Source organism: Malaclemys terrapin, chromosome 9, assembly GCF_027887155.1.
Source record: "Malaclemys terrapin pileata isolate rMalTer1 chromosome 9, rMalTer1.hap1, whole genome shotgun sequence".
In the NCBI taxonomy this organism is placed as follows: Eukaryota; Metazoa; Chordata; order Testudines; family Emydidae; genus Malaclemys; species Malaclemys terrapin.
In genome coordinates this window covers 27,260,161-27,277,693 of record NC_071513.1, presented here as the reverse complement: position 1 = coordinate 27,277,693, position 17,533 = coordinate 27,260,161, and the positions used below count along the sequence as shown (strand labels likewise).

The 17,533-nt window shown below is 39.9% G+C and overlaps 1 protein-coding gene across 2 annotated transcripts in view; it reads left to right on the top strand.

Moving 5' to 3' along the window:
- Positions 1-12,542, top strand: part of BRWD3 (bromodomain and WD repeat domain containing 3) — a 93,860-nt gene extending 81,318 nt beyond the window's left edge. The window contains exons 37-40 of one of the 2 annotated variants that reach the window (XM_054039359.1): positions 326-489; positions 995-1,092; positions 1,512-1,670; positions 4,739-12,542. In XM_054039359.1, the coding sequence (XP_053895334.1) occupies positions 326-489; positions 995-1,092; positions 1,512-1,670; positions 4,739-5,511 (1,194 nt within the window). In that variant the 3' untranslated portion in view covers positions 5,512-12,542. Of the gene's footprint in view, positions 1-120; positions 206-325; positions 490-994; positions 1,093-1,511; positions 1,671-4,738 lie in introns of those variants that run through there. The other variant, XM_054039360.1, reaches the window with a different exon arrangement.
- Positions 12,543-17,533: the final 4,991 nt, after the last annotated feature.

The following is a 17,533-nucleotide window of genomic DNA, read 5'->3' as shown; positions in this document are numbered from 1 at the left end:
ATTAAGGGTATCTCTTAACTTGTTTGTCTAGTTTGTCATCTATTTGGTTTGTACAATAAAGAAGATTAATTATATTTTAAGACCATAAACTCTGAAATACTTCATTATTGATTTCTACAGCTAGAATACAGATGACTTCTTTATACTAGTACAATGCAGGAAAATAATGCATTGTCTGATCTTCGCAGTTGTCTGTCAGTATGGATTTTGCTTTTGGAATATTAAGGTTGATATATTTCTGTGAATCTTTGCAACATTATTTTGCATGCAATTGATCTCCACAGTTAGAGCAATCAGTAAATATGGCCATAACTTCTTTTTCCAGATCTATAGCATGACGCTTAGACTATCTGCCTTATTTGAAAATCATATTAAAACCATCATCTCTGAATACAAGTTGGCCATGCAGTGTCAGAAGAGGAATAGGCCACGATACCGAAAACGACTAAGGAGCAGTAGTAGTTCACCATCTAGTAGCAGAGCATCCAGGTAACTAAATAATGAAACTCTCTATCTGCATATTTTGAAATCCTCTGTTTTAGGGGGAAATAAACGTTCAGATAAGAAGGCAGTAACAATATGGCTTATTTTATAGTACAGTCTCTCCTGTGGGTGAGTTTAAACACTGGAGCTCGTATAAGGGGTGGGTGCTGTATAAAAGTGTGAAAGGAGCTGTATAAAAGCCACATTAATTTCTATAACACATTAACAAAGAAAATTGTATGTTCCTTTTAGGAAAGCAAGATAAAATCTTGTTCTTGAACAGTTGTATTCCTTTAATAAATTCAGCAGTATTTTTGCTTTATTATATATTTTCGATTACTACAGCTATGTAATCTTTGAGACAGAAAATCAGATGCTCCATTTTACATTTAAATATCAAATTTACACTGATAACCTGATAACAGTGTTATGTCTGTTTTTTTGTTTTTTGTTTTTTTAAATCCTTTTGCATTAACATTTGTATATTTTGGGGGATGTTTCATATCTTCAGCCCTAAAGGGAAACAGAAACAAGTGAAGGTGCAACCTAAAATCAACCAGAATACCTCACTGCCTTTGACTAGGACTAGCTCTTCAGTTTCATCTCATGGTAAGTAGAATAAAAAATGGTGTACATGGCAGAACCAAAGTCTGAAAACAGGAGTGCCTAAAGTATTTCCACTGCTGCTTCCTAATAACGGCAGTATGAAGAAAAGCTGTGGGGTATTTATTGCTGATCTTAAACAAGCTCGTTGTATTAATCTATCAAAGGCTAGTATCTAATTGCCGTATAATTAAAGATTTTGGTTATGTAAGTATGTTTGGCATAGATTACATGCAAACTAGATACATCCCTCAAGTTCTTGGTAAGTTACTAGTGTATAAAAAATTTGGTTTCCCCTGCATTAATTAAAGAAAAAATTGAGCCATTTTGGACCTGTGAAATCTGATGGTTTGCACGGTGCCCTAGTACGTAGGTATAAGGAGAGATGAAGGAAATCGTTTGAGTTTATTATGTCCTGTTTTAAGTTTCAGATACTACAGAGGAGGCTCTGGGTTCAGCCATTGGTGAAGAAACGGAGGGCCAACCATCCTCATCTGGGTTAAATACACAGAACCGAAGTGGAAATAACATTGATCCAGGGAAAAATAGACTAGTCAGGAGTAAATCCACACCCGTTAAACAAGGTTGGAAGTTATATGCTTTCTTTGGATGACTAATTTTACTAGAAAAGAAATCTGCTTCTGGCATCTATGGACTACTGTAGACAAACACTTACTGCACTGCAAGTTGTGGTATAAATCTACAGTTCTCCAGTGTGCTCCTCAATCTCTGTGCGGACTTCGGTCGCCAACTTTCTAATTGTTGAAAACCAGACATCCCTGCCCTACCTCTTCCCCCAGGATGCCCCCTCCTCCCCTGCTCGCTCTCCCCTCCCAGGAAGCTGGTGTGATTGAGCAAGATGGTGAAGATTTTTGAGACTTAGAACAGCGTGAGAAGTTTAAAAGAAGTGTTTGTTCTTTGCCTTTTGGAAAACTTTGTTTTCTCCTCATACTTGATACTTTTCTACAACAAAATTCTCCACAGAAAAATCATGTAGAAAAAACCTCTAGCCGTAGGAGCGTTCATTAAATGTCTCACCTATTCTGTAGGTAGGCTTTCCCCACATACCTTTTCAGGGTTTTTTTTTAATTATTATTTTTAAAAGAGAAACCTGATTGCACACTCAAATGAAGCAAACATAATGAACTGATTCAGTGTGGTATTATACAAATACATATTGACATTTACCCAATGTGCATGTATTTGCAATTGTGTCCTAATGCTTAGGGCTTGTCTATATTAGAAAAATTGTGCAATCTTAACTAAATTAATGTTGAAGTCTTTGTAGTTAAATAGATGATACCCCCTAATGTAGATGCACTTCAACCCATTTAATCCTTGTTTACCATGTACTAGTAAACTACTAAATTAAATTAAACTGATTTAAGTGAGGGTTAAACACATTTAAGTACATCTGCATTAAGTGAGATGTAGCACTGCCACTAACATCCAAAAAAAAGTTGAAAATGTTTCCTATAACTTGGTTAAAAGCCTATCCCACCTCTTTTCTATGTGTTAGATACCAAACAGTACAGGAATGTGAGTTTTTTCTTGGGGTGAAGGTGAATGAGAAGTTCCACAAACTTAGAAAAGGCAAGTTTCAGCTATACAAACAAGAATGCCTTGCTATAACGTAATATATCAAGATCACACCAAACAAACCTGGCAGCATATGTAATTCTGCTATAAAATGCAGCAAACCATTTGCCAGGGTGCTGTTAACTACCAGGCCCATTTTCCATATGTCTGATCATCTTGTTTCTGTTTTAGAGTCTCTAAATTTGATACAAATTTTATCGCTTTTGGCGTATTATGCACACTAAGATTTGTTTTTATAGAGATTAAGTCTTTTTAGGTGTCTAAATAGTTCTTTGAAAAGCTGGGAAGTGATTTTTGGCTGTTTAAGAAAGTATTCTATTTTAAATCAAACTTATTTTAAAAACTGTCGCTAGAATAGGCATCTCAGAATATTGTTTGAATAGAAATGTATTAATCGACACTCTTGATAACTTACAGAAAAGTAGCCTTGCCCTACTTTCCAAGTGTGTGTGGAGGAGAGAGGGGGGAGTAACTGGCATTGAGGGGTGCTGGTACTGTAGGGGCACTAACTGGCATTGAGGGGGAACGCTGTGTGTGAGCACTAGAATTTTAGGGAGAGCAGTAAGTGTCATTGAGAGGACTCTGGGGGTGTGGAGGGAGCAGTAAATGGCATTGAGGGGGTATGAGGGGATGACTAACTGGAATTGATGGAGCATGCTATGGGTGGGGGCACTAACTGGCATAGAGGGGGCGGTGGAATTGGGGGAACCATTAACTGGCAGCGGCAGGACACACAGTGTCCTGTGTGTGTGATGGGGGTGGGGAAATTGGGCCACAGCGGGGTGGGGTTGGTCCCCAGAGCGAAGGGCCAGGACAAGAAAATGAGGGCACAGCGGTGCGGACGAGGGGGGCAGACAGGATCTCCCCTCGGGCAGCAGCGGTGCCGGTACTTGTCTCTCCACCCGAGAGGTTGGAGCTGGGTCTGGGAGCCAGCCAGTTCTCCCCATTAACATCTGAGCAGCTGCTGCTCTTCCCGCCATCTTGGTGTGGAGGCTGATCGTGATTACTCTGGTAACCGGACTTTTAGCATCCAGTCAGCTGTGCTGACCAGACACTGCCAGGTCCCCTTTTCGATTGGACTTTCTGGTAGAAAACTGGACACCTGGCAACCCTAGAGTGAGCCCTGTACTGAAACAGTTACCTAGTGGGCTTAAACCCTGCTGTTTCAAACAGCTAAATGTACTTGTGATCTCTCTACCTGAGTGCAGTATTAAATTGAGCTTATTTCCCTGCTTTGTCATGTATCCAGACACATTTTTTACAATTCTGAAATCTGTTATCTAAATTATGGGATAAATGTTCTCCAAAGATTCAACCAATGCCCCTAAAATGTTGCCAAGATGGGAAAAGTTGATAATTCTCAAAGAAAGTTAGGAGTTTCCCAAAGGCTTTTAGGAAATCGCTGACATTTTATTTGGCATATTAAAGCTGAAGAGAAGGGGGAAAATATTTTAAAAGTTGAACAGACATGTCCTGACTAGCTCATGGCTTTTTTAATCTGGGGTTACACAGTGCTTAGAATTTTCACAAGGCTATGCTGGAACAGGTATAAGTGTTTCACTCTTCTGAAACTGTCAAAGGGTACACACACGTTTGTCAACATCTGAATATTTTTGTAAATAAAATTGCTATCATGTTAAAGTGCACTTACAAAAATGTGTTCTTTGTTATGGGGTAGGGCTTCACTTTTCCAGGATTAATGTAATTTTTCAACCTTCACAAGCAGCATATGTTAACTGTGAAAGGAGAAACATTTTAAGCCCCAACACAGCAAAGGCACTAAAGCATGTGCTGAGCTTGAAGTACCTAGTAATCCCATTGATTTCAGTTGGACTACTCACATGCTTAATATTAAGTATGTATTGAAATGCTGATTGGGGCCTTACAGAACAGATGTTTGATGAGGGCTGATACCACAAGCTATTGGAGAGAAATGTAAATTTTAATAGAAAATCCTTTTTATATTTGAAAAGAATTTTTCCCTTGAATTGCTGCAGTTCAGATTTAACTTTATCACACTGTTAACAAGTGATTGTTTTTTGTGTTTGTTTAGATCAGTCTCTTGATGGACCACTTACAAATGGTGATAGCAGAGAGCCCCGGATAGCAGTCAAGAGAAAGTTAGTAAGTGCCTCAGAAGAGGAGGAACACCTAGAGGAAGAGGAGAAGAAGAGAGAATTAAAAGAAAAACCTGGTTTATCTTCATCAGAAAGTGGGGAGTCAGGATCCAGTTCAAGCTCTGAAAGCAGATGTGGCTCTGATTCAGATTCTGAATCGACCTCTAGAACAGATCAGGATTACATTGATGGCGATCATGACTACAGTAAAGTTGTGCAAACTAAACCCAAAAGAAAAATTAAAAGGAAAATTGCTAGTGGGAAAAGAAACTGGCAGGGTAGAGGGACAGGGAGGAGAGGTAGATGGGGCAGATGGGGTAGATGGAGCAGAGGGGGAAGAGGTGGCAGAGGAGGAAGAGGAGGCTGCGGCAGAGGAAGAAGAGGCAGGGGAGGAAGAAGAGGCAGAGGAGGTAGAGGAGCTTCACGAGGAGCAACCAGAGCCAAACGTGCACGAATGGCAGATGATGAATTTGAGAATCTGTTTGGCGGCCGATTTGGCGAAAATATGTTTGGAGGACGATTCAGTAGGCCACCACGAATTAAAACAAGGAACGAGGGCAGGAGAACTGTTTTATATAATGACGATTCAGATAACGACAACTTTGTGCACACCGAGGATCCTCTGAATCTTGGTACTTCCAGATCGGGCAGGGTGCGGAAAATGACAGAAAAAGCCAGGGTCAGCCATCTCATGGGATGGAATTATTGACAGATAAACATCTTTGAAAAATTTCAGATGAACTTCAAAGGCCTTCTACTGCAGGGATTTTACCAGAAAATCTACCAAGCAAGTTGTGGGGGGACTCCACTCACTTTCTACAGTGGTGCTTTTCCATTATGCCAGTATACATTTGTTTTAAGACTTCAGATTGCCACACTTCATTGGTCAAAAAAAGCCTTACTTATTAGGCCTTAAATTACAGAAATTCTTCCCCACGCACTACAAGTTCATTTTTGTTTCAAGGAGCTTCCAGCTTCTCAATAATAGCATGACATTTTGAATCATGATTATAAAATCTCTCCCTTGTTTTGTTTTTTTGTATTATAGAAATAGCACCTTCTTACAGAGTTTTTATATGGTTTGTCATAAATCCTTATACACAGTAATAATTATAACTTTTGCACAATACACCAATCCTAAAGGCAGCTATAAAATGTTTACCATTTCTATATTGTAAGAAGGATCTGGATTATTTTAATCTTCCCAGGCCAAACTTCATGAATTGTGCTGAATTGAAGTATATTTATACTACAGTTTAGGAGGGTTTGAAATGCTTTCTGTTGGTTCGTAATTCATGTAAAAAGTGAGAAAAGGGTTGGTGCCTTGTAAATATGTAGCAAACCTTTGATGTGGTGTGTCCTAATGTGTGCATTAACTTTATTAAAAAGAGAATACTTGAGAAATATGAATATCTAGACAGAAGGTGCCAAATGCAAAAGTTACTTGCATCTATTTTCTTTTTGTCCTCTCATATTTTTATAGCATTAATAGAGATTGTGCTGCAAAGGGTTAATTTCAACATTTGAAAGGTTTCTCCTCTTCAAAGCATTACATGTCTTAATAGTAGCTCAGCTACCTCTGTTTACAACTACTGGAAACTTAAAAGAAAATAGAGGTTATTCTGCAGTGCTTATTGAAGAAGAGGCAAGAATGAGAATAGCAGGGATGGAATTGCTCACATTGTGAAGTAACCATTTCTTCATCATATTGGTACTCTGAAACAAACCTTAGTGTAGCTATCAAAGCTTTCACAAGCCTAATATGCTTTTAGCAGATGGTAATTTGTTGGGCAAACAGCCAGTGGGCTCTCACACATTTCTGGTATCGCTTATTCAATGAAAGTCTGTTTATGTTTTTAATTTGATTATTGAAACGTTCAAAGAAACCTAAATTGAGCTATCGTGTCTCTACTGGCTACTCATATTTTTGTATCATTACTGATAAGTTTCCATTCATATCATTGACAAGAGTCCTTGTAGCTCAAGCTTCCAGAAGAGAATTCACACTGTACTGTACTCTTACCTTGTAAATGTTGCATTGAAAAATAATAACTTGCACACTGAGGTCATTCTAGCAGTAATAATACAGTATGCAATGCTATGAGGGAAATGTAGGGTTAGGAGATTACTCTGTATCTTGCTCTTCAGACTGAATGACTGGCTGTGTTTAATTAATTGGAACATGCTTGTTCTTGTGGCATGAGAAGGAGAGTTGCAGCCTTCTACTTTGTAGGGTCCAGTTAAAAGATTTGTGGGACTCTGTCATGTTAGACCAAGGAAGAGACATCTAGCTGACATCTCTAGCTGAGTTGAGATAGTGAGTCATTGATTACACATGGAGAAAAAGGGATGAGAGAGGAGGTTTGGAAATCGAAATAAATGAGGGATGCAATTCTGAAATTTCTTCCTCAATGTGCAACTTTTATCACTTTGTCAGTAATTCTGGAAAACCTGGTGGGAAGGAGGAATAGTGAAGTGTATATTTTCATACATAAATAGATTTGGTTCTGGCCTTTTTTCTATGACAAACATTAGCAGGCTGATCTCTCTTTGCAACAGTTCTAGTCAGGTGCAAGATAACTGGAACAAATGCTGTGAGAGTCGTCGGGCTTGGGAGTGGGGAGAAGAAAGCAGTCTAAGTAGTACATGGTAATGATCTGAATTTATGGTACAGTAAAAATCTCTAAAACTTTTTGTTACAGTTGTTGTCCTGATTATGCCAAAACTAATTTCTGGGCATGACTCAGATGGTCCATTTAACAAAGAAATGGATACAGAGGATCTCCTAGCTCTGTATTGGGCTTTAAAATACAAATGCCTGTCCTATCATCTCTTACAATATGTATTCAGAAGAAAATGTATTCTTCCCTAGAGTTATTGGTCCCTATATCTATGTAATCAGGAAAAGCATGGATATGTCAGTTCCTAGACATAATCGTATACTTTTTAGATCAAAGTTCTTTCCAACCAATATAAATGCTAAGATTCCTATGCTAAAATCCTGAGATTCTGAAGAAATGCTATTCATATGTTTCTGGCTGGCTGAAGCTGTAATTATTAATTTATTTGGGGGTGGGAGGGAGGAAAAACATGGATTCCTGAAAAAATCATGATTTCCTATGTTTAAATGTATTTTAGCAACAATTAGAATAAGAGTAAATATGTTCTTAAATGTATCTTTTATATGTAATGAAGTACTGTGAAGATAACAGTAAAACAGCACTTTGCTGTGGTGTAAGTATTAATCTAAAATGTGTTATGTGATTAAGAGCCAGACAGCAGGGTGTGCTAGAACAACAGAGCTATTGCTTATTGTAAAGAATCTGAGAATTTTTTTAATTTTATTTTACTTTGTGCATGAAATCCTTTTTATAAGCATGAAAGAAATAACTTATATTTTTGAATGCTATTTTTACTTGATTTCGTATCTGGATTTTTTTTTTTCCAATTTAGATATTTGATTTCTCTCTCAGCCTCATTCTGTGGATGAATTCTAACTTGGTGATAAGTTGGACGCTTTTTTTCTTTTTTCTTTCTCAGATGTTAAATTCAGTTAGAAGCCACGTACTTAAAGCTGCACGACACTTGATTTTTACCCTGACAGCTGCAGCAGGAGCAATGAAACAAGAATAGCCCTTGCACCAAAAGGGTTGCAACCCAGTCCTTCAGACCCCAATCCAAAACTTCTGTGCCCATGTAATGCCTCTTTGAAATCAATGGGGTTCCATGCAGGCACAGAGCTCTGTCCACCCCGAGTTCATTGCAGAATCATCAGCATTGTCTTTATTCATACAGTTTTAACCAAAAGGAACTTCTGTTTGGGTCTACTCTTTAACACTTGTGTATGAAGGTGTTTTGATCATATATTTAAAATACTAATGGTTAACAAAATCCCTAGTTGGGCTGTAGATTGCTGATATTTAGTTAATATTCAAGTACCAGTGCTTCAAGGCTTTCTCCAGAAATGGGTATGAATGTTTATGGAAGTTTTGGATGGTCTGACTCCCTAGTGTCAACAGTTCGAGGGCATCCCATTACCAGCCTTAGGAAACAGGACTGCAAATAGAGCCACCAGCCAGCAGTTACATGTGATTTGTGGGTGTTGGAGGGCTCCTTTGGCCCCCACCACCCCCACACTTTCAAGAGGAGGGGGCTGAACGTTTGTGTGTGTGTTTTTGAATACCAGCTTACTACCTCTGGAGCACGCCCAACTCCTGCAGGCCCAGGGCACACAGGCCCAAGCTTGGTCCTGAACACTGATCTCTGTCACTAGGCCTTCACCCCAGTCCCAGACTTCCATTTTGCCTCCCCTTATTTTGCGTGTCTCTGCTCCGTCCCTTCCTGGGTTTTTTCGCTTTGTTCCATCCCTTTTGCCTTCCGTTCTTTGTTTCTCTGTCCTCTCCTAAGAGCCTGCCTGTGCTGCTGCTCCTGCACTCCGTAGTATTCCCCCCATTTGTGTCAGCAGGATCAGCTGAAACTTAAACTCTGATGCTCTTGCTGGGCCATTAGGAATACATTAGGTTCTTTCTCATCTGTCCACCTAAAGTCACTTGTCTGTAAATTCAAGTCAAGCTTTTTTTCTTGCCATATTTTGCTTATTAACAAACCTTCCAAAAGTGTTAGTAGTAAATGAATAGAAATGTAGAAAGTTGTTGGGCCTGATTCTCCATTGTCTTGCACTTTAGGTCTTCATTTACACTAGCGTAAACACTCAACTCAGAGCAAGTACTGTTTGCACTCACTCTGAGGTAAAGGTACAGGCCAGTTCTGACTATTTGAATTAAAAATTTAGGTCTCACCTGACCTCCCGAATAAATTATCACATTTTCTTTATCTGGACATGAGTTAATGTAACACCTGTAAAGCTCATATGTTTCCTTTCCAGTGTCTGAGAACGTGGGATTAGCATACAATTTTACCTGCATTTTGGAATATTCAGTTACAACTCAGCATCACAAACACCAATCAGCATGGTATATTTTGAAGGTTTTGGTTATCTGTCTGTTTAGTTTGGGGGGGGGAGGGGTAGAGGGAGAGTTTTTGAATATTAAAATCTTTTATGGTACATGAAGCATTCTGAAATGCTGAAAATAGCTGAATAGTATTCGTCAATTACTAAAAAGTGTTTTCTCCATTGCCTTTAGTGTATGTGGTTTTTTTGAAAAGGGAGTAAATCTTGGGTTTTCATGAGATCTTTCAGTTGGAAGCAACCTATACTACTTTATTCAGGTTCTTACACAGATGCATCACTGTAGTATCTGATTTAAGTTTCTCACTCCCTTTTTTTCGTTTTGTGTCCGTGTCAAGAGGATTCATGTCTTTTTAGCTGTTATACTTACAGAGTATGAGGTGTACTCAAGCTTCCTAATGAAGTTTCCCTCTTCCGTCTCAATATCACATCCTTTCTGGTGTCATACTTATCCCCACTTGTACTCTTTTTAACAAAAAACCCAAACCCTACAAAATGACTCATAGCTATAGTCTGTGCAAGCTTGAGCCCTACAATAGCAAGGTCTTGCTAGGACAAAAGTGAAGTGTATTAACTGAACTGTGAGGGGAAGTTAACTCAGACCTATGTGTATCTATATCTGCTTCAAGTCTGCAATAATCCCTCACTTTCAAACCTACTAACTGCACAAACTGCAAAGCAAAGATAAAAAAGGAGAGACACGATGGTATGTTTTCTTTAAAAAGAGAAGTATTAGAGGAGTAATTCACCTGAAAAATGAGCCACGTAGGAAAATTATTTGGCGTATTTATAATACAAGACTTGTGATATGTAAAAGTAAGAGGAGGCAAAAATATTTACAGATAGGAAACCAACTTGTGGGTGATTTCAGTTTAAGTTCTTTATACTGTTTGTGTTAATCAACTTCCCTTATGATTAAAAAAATAAATGTAGACCTGGCTGTTTCTACTGCACATAAATATGAAAACTGTATAGTATAGAAATACTGAAGAGAATTGAAGTCAGGTCTGTGGTGGGTAAAATATCCATGTACAGTAATTAAAAATTTAGGAAAGACCAATTAAAATGTATTGCTTCTGACAATGTTTTTGAGGAGCTGACTACTAAAAGTGAGATGAATCTTGGCAAATATTTGAAAATATGGCTCCCAGATGTCTATAGAATGTGTCTGATGAACATTCCAAATCATGCAGTATTAAAATGAGAAAATGCATTTAATAACTAACTCAAGACTAATAATTCACCCTTAACCTGTGCAGATGATGACAGAGTAAACAAACCAGTTTTAGGTTAAGGATATTATCAGCCTTCACTTAGTGTGTCTTACTATTGTTGGTCTGTATCACAACTTTAATGTTTTTAAAATGTATTTTTGTGTTTACATTTCTTGGTGTTTTTTTTTTAAACTGTCATGGAAAGTTTTATAAAATGCTAATTATTTACTTGATAGACTGAAGGAGCAGTTAACAATCTATGGATAAATTTATATTTAGTAATGTAGGAAGCTGTCATGTTCTTGCAAGTATGTATTATAGACAATTACTGCGCATGTGCAGTAGTTAACTTTCAAATATTAGTATATCAGATGTTTACACACTTTTTAAAAAAAACCTCCTTTATGTATAGTAAGTAATAGCCTGCAAAATTTTGGTTTAAAAAGTTGTCTTTTTTAGTAATAGAAACACAAAGACCTGTTGGAAGCTTGTACATTTTTACTATGTTATGCTTCAGCCCACAACAAATTTCTGCAACTGCTATGAATCCCTGAAAAATTAGATTTCCAGTGGAACTGCTGTCACAGCCTTAACTTGAGTATGAAAATGGTGCTTAAATACATATATATGCATGGATGTGGGTACCTCAAATCTGATGAGTATTTAAATGAGAACTTCTAAGTTCAGCGTTTGGTGCTGAAAATGCAAACAAACTAATGCTCCTGTTAGATAAGGACAGCCATGTTTTGTGAATTCATCATTAAATATTTTAACTTCCAGACATATTAGAACAATTTCCGAGTCTCTTATAAATAAGAAGATAGTGCATACCTTCCTGGTTTCTGGATGCATTAAACATTTGTGAAACTAAGGGCAGGGCAAGAGGAGAGCACTTGAAGTGTTAGAGAATGAAAGGGTCTGTTTGAATGCAAGATAAATTGGTGTTTCTGTGCTATTTGGTGTTACCATTCATAGAGGTTTTCTTTTGACGGACAAATACCCCACTTAGTTTTTCAAAATGCTTTCTCAGTAAGTGGCGTTAACCCAACATACTCCTATATCTAAGGCTGTTTTTTTAATTTTCCCTAGGAATATTAATATAGGTTATTCATTCTTTACATAAGAATCATTACAGCAGACTTCATTTAGAAATATCAGTTTTTACAGTTGAGGGACTTGGAACAATGAAATGGTGCTGTCTAGCCTCGCACATTTCGGTGTTCTTGACAGTTTAAAATACTCCACCAAAAATGCACAAAACTGATTTGAACTGATGTGTCTAGTTTCTGTATTGATTTTTTTTCAAGGGGATATTTATGCCCCTATCTTCACATCCGCTATCTCAGGTCCCTTTAAATGAATACTTCAGGGATTTTTAATGCCACTTGATGGCAGACCAAATGTAATATTTATATGCAACGAGCTGTTAGTTTTTGTATTGTAAAAATGTAAATTTGTAAAGATTTTTTTCTAGAGTTTTTTTGAAGTCACTTATGTAATTTAGGATGTTTCATTTTTCCAGCTGTGGGATTGTCTTAATAAAAAAAGTAAATCTTACTTTGATTTTGCATTACTTATTAAACAGTTTAGACATTATAAAGACAAGTGAACTAGTTAGAACTTTAACTAAGCATACCTAAAATTCAACTTTTGATTTAGCTCTGGATAATTCTACATTGAAGTTAGAGAAAATTGTTCTTTTTATACTATAGTAATCATTGGAACATCAATTGGCTGGTTGATGGAAAGCTCCCACATCCTTATTTAAGGTCTTTGGGCCATACAGGATAAGCCAGGATGGGGGGGAAGGAAATACAATCAGTTCCCACTCATGGAGTGTTCTTTGAATTTTTGTCAGCAGGAGGGGAGCAGATCCTGGCACAGAAAGGGCACAGAATACCATGGACATCCATGCTTCCTAGAGGCATTTTGTGCTCAGGTATTAATGGCAACTGCTTCCTCCAAGTCACTGCTGTGGAAGTTTTCCACTGTGGCAGGTCTCATGGTACTGGACCCCTTCTCCCCCTGCAGCAGCCTATAACCTTAACCAGCATTTCTCCCTCATTTAGGAGTGGAGAGTAATGCTGAACAGCTTGTTCCCTGTGGAGCACTTTGCTAGTGGCATCTGTCAGGTCAGAGAAAGGAAACAATGCTGTGGAGCTGACCCTGCTCAGAAACGTTGGGTCTGGGTCACCTCTGTTTATGGGAATGGAGGAGACAACCTAGCACTTTCTGATACCATTAATTTGAAAATTGCTCATTTAGGATGAAATTTGCATTGTAAAGCTTGAGTTACGTGGCTTCCTGTGGGGAAGCATGAAAGGACTTGGGGAGATTAAATTCATCTTCAACTACAAAGCAGGAAGAGTAGGTCAGGAGAGTGCATTATAGACCACACCCTGGGACAGTTATTTCAATCTCAGAGAGCAGGAAGGCAGGGCTCCCAACTTCCCCTACCCTCTCATGCAGCCACAACATGGTGTTATATGATGAAGAGAGCATTGTGTTGGCTCCCAGCCCCAGGGTGAATTTCACATTTTAGAGTGATGTTATTTTGAGGAACAAAGTGAGCAGAGCCCTGACAGTGGCTTTAGTTTGCCCGAGTGCTTTTGGAAGAAGATTTTTAGCATTGTACCAGTTACAATTTAAAGCAAAATACTGTGAAATACAGTTACATTTCACTTAACGTTGTAGTTATGTTCCTGAAAAATGTGACTTTAAGCAAAATGATGTTAAGCAAATCCAATTTCCCCATAAGAATTTATGTAAATGTGGGGGGTAAGTTCTAGGGAAATTTTTTTACACACACACACACACACACACACACACACACACACACACACACACTAGAAGTTTTAAACAATTTAATACTGTGTACAGCAATGATGATTGTGAAGCTTGGTTGAGGTGGTGAAGTCAGAGGGTGGGATATTTCCCAGGGAATGCCTTACTGCTAAATGATGAACTGAACAGCTGAGCCCTCAAGGGTTAGCACATTGTTGTTAATGTAGCCTCACACTCTACAAGGCAGCACAAAGGTAGGGAGGGGAGACAGCATGTCAGACAGAGACCGAGACACACAACCTGTATATGTGAGAGAGAGATGTGCATTGCCCCTTTAAGTTCGCTGACCCCACTCTAAGTACATTGCCTTTTTAAATAGATCAGCAAGTTGAGACAGCAGCTGCTGTGGGTAAGCTCCCTCTGTCCTGAGCCCTGTCGTGTCCCTTCACCCCCACCCCCCATGGAGATGAGGTAAGTGGGGAGCAGGAGCAGGGGGGGAGGGGACCCCCTGACATTAGTGTCCCCCCCCTCCTCCTTGCATAGCAAGCAGGAGGTCCCAGGAGCAGCTCCAAGGCAGAGGGCAGGAACAGCACAGGGCAGTGGGGGAGGGACAGTTGAACTGCCCGGCAATTGATAGCCTGCTGGGCGGCTGCCGCACAGGGAATTTAGAGGAGGGGGGAGCTGATAGGGAGGCTGTCGGTCCACCCTGGTTCCAAGGCCCCACCAGATAGCTCCAACGGGCTGCTCTTCCTGCAAGCAGTGGACAAAGCAGGCGGCTGCCAAACAACGGTATAAGGGAGCATTGCGCAACTTTAAACGAGCATGTTCCCTAATTGATCAGCAACGTAACAATCAAACGTTAACTGGGATGACTTTAAGTGAGGAGTTACTGTACCTAGTTAGCAGAACACATGGTCTTTCCAAGGGGCATGGAATTATGAGGGTAAAAACCCCATTCTAATGGAAATGCTGGTGGACTCCATTTGACTCTTCCAGCTGGTCTTGGATTTCTGCAGGATGGCCAAAAGACTAATAAATCCAAGATTATCTGGCACGTTGCAGCCCTTCTCCAAGAACTATACCTATGGGAGGAGCAGATGCTGTCCTGATGATTGGTCTCTCACCTGTCATTTTGTTACATGTTTTGTGTAAAGTTCTTATCCACCTTCTAAGCATCTCTCACAAACCACCTGCTTTGATCTCCCGACTGTTGTGCACTATTCATGAACATGGATACCTGTGTGTGATTCTCTTGCTCCCATAGGAGTGATGGAATTTCAAAACAATTTTAAAGACTATTCTCTTTGGCTCTACAGGGATTGTGTGGGTGTCTGGAGTCAAAGGGCCAGGTTAGACAAGCTAACTTCAGAGTATCAACATCTGTCTAGCTTGCATTAGTACATTTTTATGGTGCTGGAGGACCACAGAAGTCCCCAAGACCCAAAATAAGGAACGAGGAGCTGGCTTTTTGTGCTGTAAGGGAAAAGGAAATTTGGAGGCAAGATTACTGGAGTGATTGTAAGAATTGTGGGATGGGGTGACCACCCCACACAGGACTGAAAGGGGTTAAGGTGGCCACGCAGGCCAATCAACTCCACAGGCTGCACCTGTAGGAAGAGCCGGAGAGCAGGGAACTAATTAGAAGCAGGTTCAGCTGTGAAGGAACAGGTGGGGCCTGTATGAAACAGGTGGCTGGCAAGAGATGGGGGCTGATGGGGAAGGCTTCAGAAAAGCAGGTAGCAGTCACTCCCTGGGAAAAAGGAAGCGGGTTTGGGGCTGGTACACCTAGAGAGAGAAAGGGAACAAGGTGTGGTAGGAAGCAATCCAGGGAAGGAGCAGTGAGGGTTGAGAGGGCAAAGCCCAGAACTGCTAAGCTGAGGGTCCCTGGACTGGAACTGGGAGTAGAGGGCAGGCCTGGGTTCCCCTACCAGCCACTGAGGGAGTGGCATGGAGGCAGTGGAAGGGAAGACTTTCTAGAACTACTAGGGAGAAGGGACTTTGCTACCCTGGAAGGGGGAATGCTGAGTTATCTGGCCAGAGGGCTGAGTCACAAAGAGGACACTGCGGTTCCTGGGGCTGCAGACTAGAGGAGGGGAGAGCACGTTCGTGTGCAAACTGCGGATGGGGCGTCCACCTCAAGAGTTAATCACCAGAGTGACCAGAAGGAGATTCCAGGCCAGGAGTGAGTGGTGCACCCCATGACAGAGGGATGAAAGGAGGGTTTGGAGGGAAGAAAAGAGAGTGAGATGGGAGGGAACTTTATAATAGGGAAGAAGTGATGTGATGAAGAAAGCATGGAGTGAGCAGAAAGGAAAGTGGCAAAGAGAGAGAACCACAACCCTTAATTTGTTTTGTTTGGAGTTTGGCAACTCAGAGAATAAGAAGGGAGAACAGAGGACAGAAGGGATGAAAATATTGTAAGTATAAAGGAAAAGGAATGAAAATTGAAAAGGTCTGATGGAATGAAACTAAAATGGGAAAAAGTCAGAGAATCCCAATAACATATTGCAAGTTTGTTTTTCCACCTCCCTTCTTTTTATCCATAGATGAAGGAAAATCTACAGAGAAAAAGATTATAGTTTGCTAAGAAAGTGCCCATTTATGTACTCGAAATAAGATGGTGGCACATGTTTTCTAGAGACTTTTTTCATATGTTGCCAGATTTGCCCCAGAGAGGGGTCCTATTTGGACTCCACTCTTGTACAGAAAATATCAAGATGTCTTGCTGTGAATATACTGGATTATGATGAATCCTCAAGGTTAGGGCAATAGAGTATTTCCATATTTTTTCCCATGATGTTAGTACAATAAATCCTATTGTGCTGTGCAAATGAACGTAATTGCTGCTTGTATTTCAAAGAGATCATAATGATGCCTGTTATTAAGTTATCATATAATAGTCTCTCTTTGTTGCTACTGTAAAGAGTTGGCAACAAATTATATGCACAACTCTGAGCAGCATTCTAAGATGATTATAAGCTTTTGATTATATGCCTATAAAAGTCAGCAAGATAAAAGTTAAAGATGCACGACAACACTTTTCCTGGAGCGAACCAGTAGGGAATGTAAAGATTTCATGTGAAAAGGTTGCATCAAAGGCAAATACGATAATTAGTAGCAGACATGAAATTGTCACAGCAGCATTCTTCACCACTGCTGTGTAGCGTGACTGTGGGGAAGAGACTGAATCCTAAAGACATCAGTAACTGCCTGGGGCTGTTCTAAGGACCAACCTGGATGCAACTCCTGCCCCTTAAGAATCTTGACCTAGCAATAGATGTGTGCTGAAGTTTATTCCCAAGCATGGCTAGTTACTCTACTCTCTAGACTGTAATGTGGTCCTTGTATGTACATAAACACCCTTGATATTTAAACAAATCTTCAAGGGAAATGCTCATAACTGCTCTTAGCAGAGAGCGACTTTCAAATACTAAGTACCAAATACCTGGCTATTCTGTAGTCTGCAGCATGAGGCCCAATGTTCTGGTCTGCTATTGAGAGGTAACGATGCACTGAGAGTGTGACCCTTATGAAACTTGAAAAGCTGTAGATTCCAAGGTAATGTGGAAAGCAAGCAAGCACGCACGCCCTCTCTCTCTCTCCTTCCTGGGGCCCAGCCCAGCAGAGCCATGAACCCATGGTACTGGCATTGGAAGGAGCTGGAGCGGGCATGAGTTCTAGAACATAGAGAAGAGTGCCCTTGCCAAGCCAGGGATGTTTCACTGCCTTACTTGCACTTTCTTTCTTTATATTACTGTAGTGCT